Genomic DNA, 10,719 nt, shown 5'->3' with positions numbered 1-10,719 from the left:
GATTGTAAATGGGATATGAATGATTGAACGACAAACGGATATTCCCGTCTTTCACACAGCACAATGGGCGTGTGGTCCCAGGTGTCATGTTTCCATCACTGCCAATGCGAGCCGGGGCCGATAAATACCTGTGGCTACCAGAGTCATTTGTTCCCAGGAATGAATGCGGATTGAAACCTTTCCCACCGAAGACAAAAGCCAGACGTGAGCGAGTGTGAGCGGTGATTCTGTGCGGTAGAACCGAGGTGCAGGAAACAAGGTGCCGCCAGACGGTCATTATCTCCACAGAAGCCCACAGGGTTGCCAGGTCTGAAGGAGGTTGTTTAGTGATAATGACCTGCACCTTACCCTGCTTATTACACACTGCTTATGGATTAAACATGATTAAATAACTAGTATGTCTAGCTCTGTAACTAGTATGACTCGTTTTGTGACTTGTATGTCTAGTTCAATAACTAGTATGTTTCATTTTATAACTAGTATGTCTAGTTTAATAACTAGTATGTTTAGTTTTATAACTAGTATGTCTAGTTCTATAACTAGTATGTCTAGTTCAATAACTAGTATGTCTAGTTTAATAACTAGTATGTTAAGTTAAATAACTGGTATTTCAAGTGTAATAACTAGTATGACTAGTTTTATAACTAGCATGTCAAGTTTAATAACTAGTATGTCAAGTTTAATAACTAGTATGTCTACTGTATAACTAGTATGTCTAGTGTAATAACTAGTATGACTAGTTTGACAACTCGTATGTCTAGTGTATAACTAGTATGTCTAGTGTAATAACTAGTATGACTAGTTTAATAACTAGTATGTCTAGTTTAATAACTAGTATGACTAGTTTAATAACTAGTATAACGAGTTTAATAACTAGTATAACTAGTTTAATAACTAGTATGTCTAGTTTAATAAGTAGTATGTCTAGTTTAAAAACTAGTATGAGTAGTTTAATAACTAGTATAATGAGTTTAATAACTAGTATAACTAGTTTAATAACTAGTATGTCTAGTGTAATAACTAGTATGACTAGTTTAATAACTAGTATGTCTAGTTTAATAACTAGTATAACTAGTTTAATAACTAGTATGTCTAGTTTAAAAACTAGTATGACTAGTTTAGTAACTAGTATGACTAGTTTAATAACTAGTATGTCTAGTTTATTAACTAGTATGACTAGTTTAATAACTAGTATGTCTAGTTTATTAACTAGTATGTCTAGTTTAATAACTAGTATGACTAGTTTAATAACTAGTATAACGAGTTTAATAACTAGTATAACTAGTTTAATAACTAGTATGTCTAGTTTAAAAACTAGTATGACTAGTTTAATAACTAGTATAACTAGTTTAATAACTAGTATGTCTAGTGTAATAACTAGTATGACTAGTTTAATAACTAGTATGTCTAGTTTAATAACTAGTATAACTAGTTTAATAACTAGTATGTCTAGTTTAAAAACTAGTATGACTAGTTTAGTAACTAGTATGACTAGTTTAATAACTAGTATGTCTAGTTTAATAACTAGTATGACTAGTTTAACAGCTTCCACATTTCCTGTTATTGATGTCAAACTAGACACTTGCTCATTCATCTCTTCATTGTAGTTTCTATGGAGCGTCACCAGATGGCGCCATTAGCTACTGTTAGCATTAGCATGTAGCGGAGGGATACGAGGGACGTGAAACCAGGGGGAGAAGTGGTTGCTCATTATTTACTGCTATCGACCAATCAGAATCCAGTATTCCACAGAGACAGAGACAGAGACAACACTATTTAATATGAAATGACATTTCAACTTCTTGTTGACTTACCGTTAACACAAACAGTCGAAGGCTCTATCCTGAACATTTCTGTGCAGGACTGTTTCAGGATCTGTGCAGAATCCAACAGTACAAGCAGGTTAGGGTTTAACGGCATCCGTTCTGGCCGTAACCATGTCAACAGGGTCTGGGTTATTGTTTTCTATGTTGTAGGGAGTGGTCTGACCTCACCGAGTCAACAATGTCCTTGAGCGCGTGGAACCCGCTGGGCACCGGGAAGACCTGGTCCGGGCCGTCCGCTATCTCAGCCAGCTGGGACAAAGAGTTCACATGTGGTTGATAAACCAACTGACCGACTGATGTGGTCCTTCAACAGGTTCCAGGGAGTCCCCAGAAAAATGATAAGAGCCTAAGAGCTAGGAGACAGAGAAGGAGCTAGGAGACAGAGAAGGAGCTAGGAGACAGAGAAGGAGCTAGGAGACAGAGAAGGGGCTAGGAGACAGAGAAGGAGCTAGGAGACAGTCCAGAAGCTAAGAAACAGCCGAGGACCCCAATCTGAGATTGGATCCCAGAGATAAAGACAAAGGTTGAGAACCATGACTGTGAACGGATTGAGCTGCATTGTCGTCGTTGTTGTTGCTGTTGTTGTTGATGTTGTCATCTTTGTTGATGTTGTCGTTGTCTTTGTTGTTGTCTTTGTTGTTGTCATTGTTGTTGTCATTGTTGTTGTTTTTGTCATTGTTGTTGTAGTTGTTTTTTGTTGTTGTTGTCTTTGTTGTTGTTGTCTTTGTTGTTGTTGTCTTTGCTGTCGTCGTTGTTGTTGTCATTGTCTTTGTTGTTGTTGTCTTTGTTGTTGTCTTTGTTGTTGTTGTGTTTGTTGTTGTTGTCTTTGTCGTCGTCATTGTTGTCGTCTTTGTTGTTGTTGTCTTTGTTGTTGTTCAAGATTCAAGATTTTTTATTTGTCACATACAAAAATCTTTGTTGTTGTCTTTGTTGTTGTTGTCGTTGTTGTCTTTGTTGTTGTTGTCGTCGTTTTCGTCTTTGTTGTTGTCGTTGTCATTGTTGTCTTCTTTGTTTTTGTCTTTGTTGTTGTTGTCTTTGTTGTCGTCGTTGTTGTCTTTGTTGTTGTTGTCTTTGTTGTTGTTGTTGTCATTGTCTTTGTTGTTGTTGTTGTCGTCTCTGTTGTTGTTGTAGTCGTTGTTGTCGTTGTTGTTGTCATTGTCTTTGTTGTTGTTGCTGTCTCTGTTGTTGTTGTAGTCGTTGTTGTTGTCTTTGTTGTTGTTGTCTTTGTTGTTGTCTTTGTTGTTGTCGTTGTCTTTGTTGTTGTCTTTGTTGTTGTTTAGTTCTCTGTTGAGTCTGATGTTGGTGATCATCTTGGGATGTGCCACATGTCTGGCTGAGTTTTCTCTTCAGCTCCATCACAACAGGAAGCTGCTGCCGCTCAGATCTAATTACACTGATGAGATGGTTCCACAGCAGAACAACCACCCACTGAGCCTCCATCACAGCAGACCAGGGAACCTCCACCCACTGACATCTCTTTTCCACCAACGCAAACATAGTTCTGGTTCTGGGCTGGTGCTGGCCTCCACTTGTTTATATACTGTACATACAATTTATACAGTATATACACACAGTATATACAGTTTATACAGTATATACTGTACATACGGTTTATACTGTATATACACACACAGTATATACAGCATATTGTGTATGTATATACTGTATAAACTGTATGTATATACTGTATATACATACAGAATATACTTTACATACATACATTATATACTGTATATATATAATGTATATGTATCTTCCGAACCGTATTTACTTTGTATATATATATATATATATATATATATATATATATATATATATATACTTGAAATGAAAGGAAGATGAATAAGGTTTCTCACCTGGTTGTGGTCAAAGTCCATCACTCCCACACAGTAAAGCCTGGCTCCATAAGCTCTGCACCGCCCAGCCTGAAGGGTCACATGAGCAGTATCATCCATCTGTCTGTCTGTCTGTCTGTCTGTCTGTCTGTCTATCCATCCATCAATATACTGTATCCCTCTCTCTCTCTGCTTTCCCCACCTCCCTCAGCGTCAGCTCGTAGGGGTAAACCTCCAGCTTTCCGTCCGTCAGAGCGATGATGATGGAGGAGGATCTGGAGGTCTGGGCCTTCATCTGCTCCGACACCTGACGGATGGAGAGTGCGACGGGAAGTGAAGGGAGGAGTTGAAGAAGACTTACACTCCTCTATAGAAGAAAAGTCCATCAAACGATATGTTCTCTATTTTCAAACCCAGGTCTTATTGTTAGAATGTTGGTTCCCATTGACAACAGTTCAGTAACCTGCTGAGCGCTTTACTGCAGCGAAAACATACTTCTAGACTGCGGAGACTTACCTCTGTGCTGCAGGAACTTACCCCTCTGCTGCGGAAACTCACCTCTCTGCTGCGGAAACTCACCCCTCTGCTGTAGAAACTCACCTCTCTGCTGCGGAAACTCACCTCTCTGCTGCGGAAACTCACCCCTCTGCTGTAGAAACATACCTCTCTGCTGCGGGAACTTACCACTCTGGTAAGGGAACTTACCTCTCTGCTGCGGAAACTTACCTCTCTGCTGCGGGAACTTACCTCTCTGCTGCGGAAACTTACCTCTCTGCTGCGGGAACTTACCTCTCTGCTGCGGGAACTTACCTCTCTGCTGCGGAAACTTACCTCTCTGCTGCGGGAACTTACCTCTCTGCTGCGGGAACTTACCTCTCTGCTGCGGAAACTTACCTCTCTGCTGCGGGAACTTACCTCTCTGCTGCGGGAACTTACCTCTCTGCTGCGGAAACTCACCTCTCTGCTGCGGAAACTCACCCCTCTGCTGTAGAAACGTACCTCTCTGCTGCGGGAACTTACCTCTCTGCTGCGGGAACTTACCTCTCTGCTGCGGAAACTTACCTCTCTGCTGCGGGAACTTACCTCTCTGCTGCGGGAACTTACCTCTCTGCTGCGGGAACTTACCTCTCTGCTGCGGAAACTCACCTCTCTGCTGCGGAAACTCACCCCTCTGCTGTAGAAACGTACCTCTCTGCTGCGGGAACTTACCTCTCTGCTGCGGGAACTTACCTCTCTGCTGCGGAAACTTACCTCTCTGCTGCGGGAACTTACCTCTCTGCTGCGGGAACTTACCACTCTGGTAAGGGAACTTACCTCTCTGCTGCGGGAACTTACCACTCTGGTAAGGGAACTTACCTCTCTGCTGCGGGAACTTACCTCTCTGCTGCGGAAACTTACCTCTCTGCTGCGGGAACTTACCACTCTGGTAAGGGAACATGTTTTTAAAGTCGTAATTGCTTGCCCCACTGGACTGCGTTGAAGAGCGAGAAGCTGCAGCAGAGTGGTAAGTTTCTCAGCAGTAAAGCGTTCAGAGGATTTTGCTGCCACAACCTCACACCGACGTGTCAGCGCTGACGTTTACTTTCCAGTGAGTGGTTGTTATCCAGGCTCTTAACGGGGTTACATCCTGGTACTTTGCAGGCAGGTTACTGCTGACAAATTCAAACCGGCCAATCAGAGATCGCAGCGAACCCGCGGTGCCGCTCGAGCGTCAGAGCCAAAAGAACCCGGATCCCACCGAACAGAAGCAACATCCAGGGCATTGAAGAGGGGAGTGCGCCCACCCACCGCCTTCATGCCCTCGTGCATGTAGGTCTCTCCTGCCGGTTTGATCCGGCTCAGCCGCTCCAGACCCTCCAACATCTCAGACCTGGGAACGGGACGGAGACGGAAACAGGCGCAGATTTCTGGACCAAGCTTTAAATATCTGTGGTTGATGCCAGCAACCGAACTGGAGAGGGCTCATCAAAAAGTCACTTTAATATCTGACATTGATTGATTGGTTGATCCATTGACACGACTTTTGTACTGGGAATAATAAACTTCATGAGTCGCTAAACGACCATATTGCAAGAAACAAACGATCATAACATGCAACATAAAAATGTCGTATTATGGAATTGGGCGATGTCAGTACATTCATGGAAAAAATATTTATATATAATAGGAAGAACAAAATGTCATATAATATTTGATATCCTATTTTACATTACGTAAATATGATATAACATTTATATTACATATGAATTTTTTTGGACAGTGGCTGTCCGAGTACCTGTCTCCAGTGAGAGGAAGTATAACAGCTGCTCTGGACGAAAAGACGATGTAGGAAACCCTCAACCTGGGACTGGAACACACACACACACACACACACACACAGGAAAAGTACATCTTTGTCATTTGCACTTGATGTATTAACGTCAAGACCGATCTGCCCCCTCCAGGATATTTTGCTTTATGTGTCCCAAATGTTTCGAAATGAGCAGTTTTTCGATTGAAGAAACAAAATGCCAGAGTGGACAGACGGACAGACGGACAGACAGACAGACAGACAGACAGATGTAGTTTCACCTGGTAAACCTGTTGGTGAGCTGCTCCACAAAGCCATAGATTTCCTCCCAGTGTCCAGAGACGCTGCCGGACCTGAACACATTATTAATATTATATCATAAATATTACAACATATTATTATATCATCACAAATATTTCAACATTTTATTATACTTATATGATATAAATTCTGTTTTTACTACTGCATTCTGGGACTGGGAGATTGTGACCACGTTGCATATGAAATATTTTTAAATATAAATATTAATTACACAAATGTAAAATGTAATATAGTAATATCTTCATCTTTTATATCAATTTTTTTATTATTAACCGTCATGGTCAGTAATGAGAAACTTCTCTTGGAGCAATGATATATCATTATTATTATTATTATTATTATTAGTAATAATAATATTATTATTGTTATTATTATTAGGGGTCCTGCACAAAGGGCTGGAACCCTATTGTCTTGGTTCATATTATTTCATTTATTTTTCTCGTTGGCATTTTTCCAGGTGAAAGTGTCTGGAGCACAGCAACCGTCGCACGGGCACGAATGGAGCGTCGTCATATTCGGGCAGTCCAGACATTTCGTGCTCCAAGTTTGATCCACGTCGATGGATATTTGGAGCAGGAATTAGTGAAAAAGGGTTTTCTGAAGGACGTGGAGCCGCCTTAGCGGAAGTAGCTGAACCGAAGGGAGCAGGGGCGGTGGGGCGGGGGCACTTTGTGACATCATCATCATCCAATTTGTCATGCGTGTGCTGGGCGTGGCCCTGGGGTCTGGCCCATCTCTGTGCATCGGTCGCTTGGCATCCTGCGCCGGGTCGCGACGCGAGGCGGCAGGAGGCGATGCTGCGTTCCGCAGCAACTCGGAAAACTTATTTGTGACTGACGCGACTCAAGCGGCCCCCGGGCCTCGCTGCCTGCGGGGAAATGTGTTATTATTCTCTTGGCGATTCTCCGGCTGAAGGTGCCCGACGCTCAGAAACCGTGGAAGCCACGGCCACGAAACGAGAGGCGATTTGTGACATCTCCATCCAACAGAGAATGGGCAACTCTGTGATAGCACATTGCATTGTGGGTAGTGGCCGCCATATTTTAGGACGGTTCTTTGTTTACATTCATTTTGCTTATGGCAACCACAACAACACAAATCAGCAACAAATCAATCAAGGGCTGGAACTGGGGGCTGGTTATTATTATTGTTGTTGTTATTGTTGTTGTTATTATTGTTGTTATTATTGTTGTTGTTATTATAGTTGTTGTTGTTGTCATTATTATTATTGTTATAATTATTATATCAACAACTTGGACAAACGTCTCTCCACAGTGAACAGAGCAACAGTTGCCCTCTGCATCACACTGGAGCGTAAACACAGCCTTACATGGAGACGGCAACGAGGATTATTATGGGCTGTTCCTCTCTCGCTCACACGCACGCACAAAAACACGCCTCGCACACCCATGCACGCACAGGCCTCGCGCACGCCCACACGCACGCGCGCGCCTCACCTGTCCAGGACGAAGTAGACGTCGAGCGGCTGGTCGCACGAGGCGTCCCCCCGCGCACACAGCGGTGCGTGCAGCAGGCAGAGCAGCAGGCAGAGCAGCAGGCAGAGCAGCCGGCAGAGCAGCAGGCAGAGCAGCCGGCCCACTCTGACCATGGTCACACACGCACACGCAGGACACCAGGTCACATTGTGGCAGCTGCTGTCTCGTCCCGCGCTGCCACATAGTGAGACTGGGAGCGACCGGGGCAGGCGGAGGGGGGGGGCACTGCGCATGCGCAGAGCGGCTGCCGGAGGGAGGGGGGGAGAAAGAAAGAAAGTCCGATGCTGTGCAGGCTGTACCAGCAGGGGACATATCAGGAGGTGCTCCATGGTCTGTGGTCCAGTGCCACAGTCACACACAGCGTCCCCGTCACTCAGGTGTCCCCATTTGGCAAGAGTGGCTTTTGCACGTCCAACACCAGATCTTAGCCTGTTAAGTCATTTCCACACTGCGTAGTTGGTGTCTGCTCCAGGGGGCAGTGCCTCGCTCGCCTTTAGCGCCGTTGTTGTTTCTGGTGGGAGGTTGTCAAGTCTTTCTTCCCACCGAGTGACTCTTTCACTGCTTGCGCTCGGTGTTCTGAGAGGTGGATTCCTGGATTTAAGGCGGCGTTTGGCTGGCACATGGCCGAAGAGAGGATGTCTTTGATCATTGGACTGTTGTTGCCGCTCTTTCTTGCTTGCTGCATTTCGTCGTATCTCTGGTGGGGCTATGCCTGCCAGGATGTATAGCCGGTCTGTAGGTGTTGGTTTCAGGCAGCCAGTGATAAGGCGGCAGCTAGCATTGAGGGCGGGGTCCAACTTCTTGGCATGGGCAGCTGGCTCCCATACTGGGCAGCTGTGTAGCAGAGAGCCGGTGCAGTTGCTTTCAGAGTCTGTGAGTTAGCACCCCAGGTTGTTCCAGTGAGCTTGCGGATGATGTTGTTCCTCGCACTCACTTTACACTTGGTCTTCTCAATGTGGGTCTTAAAAGAGAGGCATCTGTCCAGGGTTACCTCTAGGTAGACCGGGTGCTCACAGTGTTCGAGGGAGGTTCCTGACCAGTTGACCTTCAGTTGGCGCTTGGCTTCCCGATTTCTCAGGTGGAAGGCACACACCTGTGTCTTCGATGGATTTGCACGTAGGTGGTTCTCTTCACAGTAAGGTGTTAGCTCTGCCAGAGCATTGGAGAGTCTGTCTTCCACAAGTCAGTGGCTTGTGCACCTATTCCAAGGTCGTCTGCATAGATGAAGCTGCGAGTGTTTGCACTTTTTGGTTGGTCGTTGGTGTAGATGTTAAAGAGAAGTGGTGCAAGCACACTTCCCTGTGGAAGGCCATTCTTGAGTCTTCGCCACCTGCTTTTCTTTCCTCCAAGCTCAACAAAAAAGTTCCTGTTTTCAAGCAAGCTTTCGATCAGTTCTGTCAGACGGATGTCCCTTGTGGTCTCCAGGATCTTGCTGAGGAGACGTCTGTGGTCGACTGTCATAAGCAGCTGAGAGGTCGACAAACACCACACCAGTTACCATCCCTTCCTCATAGCCGTCTATGAACAACTGAACTGTAGCTATTTAATATATTGACCCAATCAGGTGGTGAATATGCAAATATATCAACTACACACAAAATATATTTTAGACATTATTATCAATGTTTTAATCGATCAAAACAAATAAACAACACACTGTATGATTTTTATTGTTTATTTTAGAGAACAAAAATATATACTTTATTTTTCCCAAAGAGCTTCAGTGAGAGTACCCTGACAAATATACACAAAACATTTTTTTTTCATTTTATAGAAGAGAAACAAGAAAAGCAAGAAGAAAAACATAAAAAACAGAAAAAAAGAATGAAAAAGGAAAAAAATAGAACAAAAACAGAAAAATCTGAAAAAAAAAACAAAAAACACAAAAAAACAAGAGAAAACGGGGTAAAACAGAAAAACAAGAAAAGCAAAAAAAAACAACAAAACAGAATTAAAGCAGAAAAAACAGAAAAAAAAAGAAAAGACATAAAAACCGGAAGAAACAGAAAAACAAGAAAAGCAAGATGAAAAAAACAGAACTAAATAGAAAAAAACAGAAAAAAATGAAAATAAAGTGAAAAACAAGAAAAAATAAAAACGACAGAAAAATTAAAAACAGAAAAAAATGAAAAAAACAGGAAGAAACAGAAAAGCAAGAAAAAAACAGAACAAAACAGAAAAAAAATGAAAATAAACTGAAAAAGAAACAACCCAGAAAAAACAAGAAAAGCAAGATAAAACAGCACGACGTCCTCCACTTCCTGTCTCCACCTTTTACCCTCTGCGCTCTTGAAACGGTGAGACAGCGTAAAAGCCTCCACCTCCGTCCGTATCGCAGCATTGTGCCAAAGTTCTTCCACGTCGCCCGATGCGTTCATCCCGTTTAGCGCCGCTGCTCCGTCACGATCGGAGAACCTCGGGACGGAGCCTGAAGGATCCAGGTTTGGGCGGCACAGGGGGGCGGAGCTTTGGGCAGTGGGGTGGAGCCTTGGGTGGGGGCGGAGCCTTGGGCAGGGGGGCGGAGCCTTGGCCTGCGTTGCTCTGTAAACCTTAACATCCTCTTTATGGAACGTTTTTTTTTTTTTTTTTTTTTTTTTAAATAACCACCAAAAACAGAAGACGTAAACGCGGGCGCGAAGACCCTCAAGTCTTGAGGAAAACAAATATTTTTATTCCTATATCGTCTCTTTCTAGTATTTCCAGTGAGAATTTTCTTCTTTTTCCATTGACTTCCACCCAGACGGAGGTTTTCTGGGGCAGCGGCGTCTGGTGCTCAGTAGAGGAACTGCAGCCCGACGCTCGACAGGTCCAACCTCAGCCCGACGTCGCTGTGTTCCCTTTGGCTCGAGGCCGCTTCACACCGCTTCCGACAAACGGCGAGAACAGACCGGAAGTCCATCCGTTCCTACGGAGAGTCGGATCCCGTGCAAGCTAAGCCCCGCCCCCTCGGC

The 10,719-nt window shown here is 43.9% G+C and overlaps 1 protein-coding gene across 2 annotated transcripts in view; it reads right to left on the bottom strand.

Moving 5' to 3' along the window:
- Window positions 1-7,935, bottom strand: part of LOC307242904 (anthrax toxin receptor 2-like) — an 18,727-nt gene extending 10,792 nt beyond the window's left edge. The window contains exons 1-8 of one of the 2 annotated variants that reach the window (XM_080017525.1): window positions 7,730-7,935; window positions 6,233-6,304; window positions 5,937-6,008; window positions 5,450-5,531; window positions 3,864-3,968; window positions 3,683-3,751; window positions 1,995-2,075; window positions 1,815-1,875 (exon numbers count right to left, since the gene is read on the bottom strand). In XM_080017525.1, the coding sequence (XP_079873651.1) occupies window positions 1,815-1,875; window positions 1,995-2,075; window positions 3,683-3,751; window positions 3,864-3,968; window positions 5,450-5,531; window positions 5,937-6,008; window positions 6,233-6,304; window positions 7,730-7,881 (694 nt within the window). In that variant the 5' untranslated portion in view covers window positions 7,882-7,935. The remainder of the gene's footprint in view (window positions 1-1,814; window positions 1,876-1,994; window positions 2,076-3,682; window positions 3,752-3,863; window positions 3,969-5,449; window positions 5,532-5,936; window positions 6,009-6,232; window positions 6,305-7,729) is intronic. The other variant, XM_080017526.1, reaches the window with a different exon arrangement.
- Between the last annotated feature and the right edge of the window lie 2,784 nt (window positions 7,936-10,719).

The sequence above is a fragment of the Zeus faber genome (genome assembly GCF_960531495.2).
Source record: "Zeus faber genome assembly, chromosome: 17".
NCBI classification, from domain to species: Eukaryota; Metazoa; Chordata; class Actinopteri; order Zeiformes; family Zeidae; genus Zeus; species Zeus faber.
The sequence above is the reverse complement of the archived record's forward strand: the minus strand, read 5'-3'. Positions and strand labels throughout refer to the sequence as shown.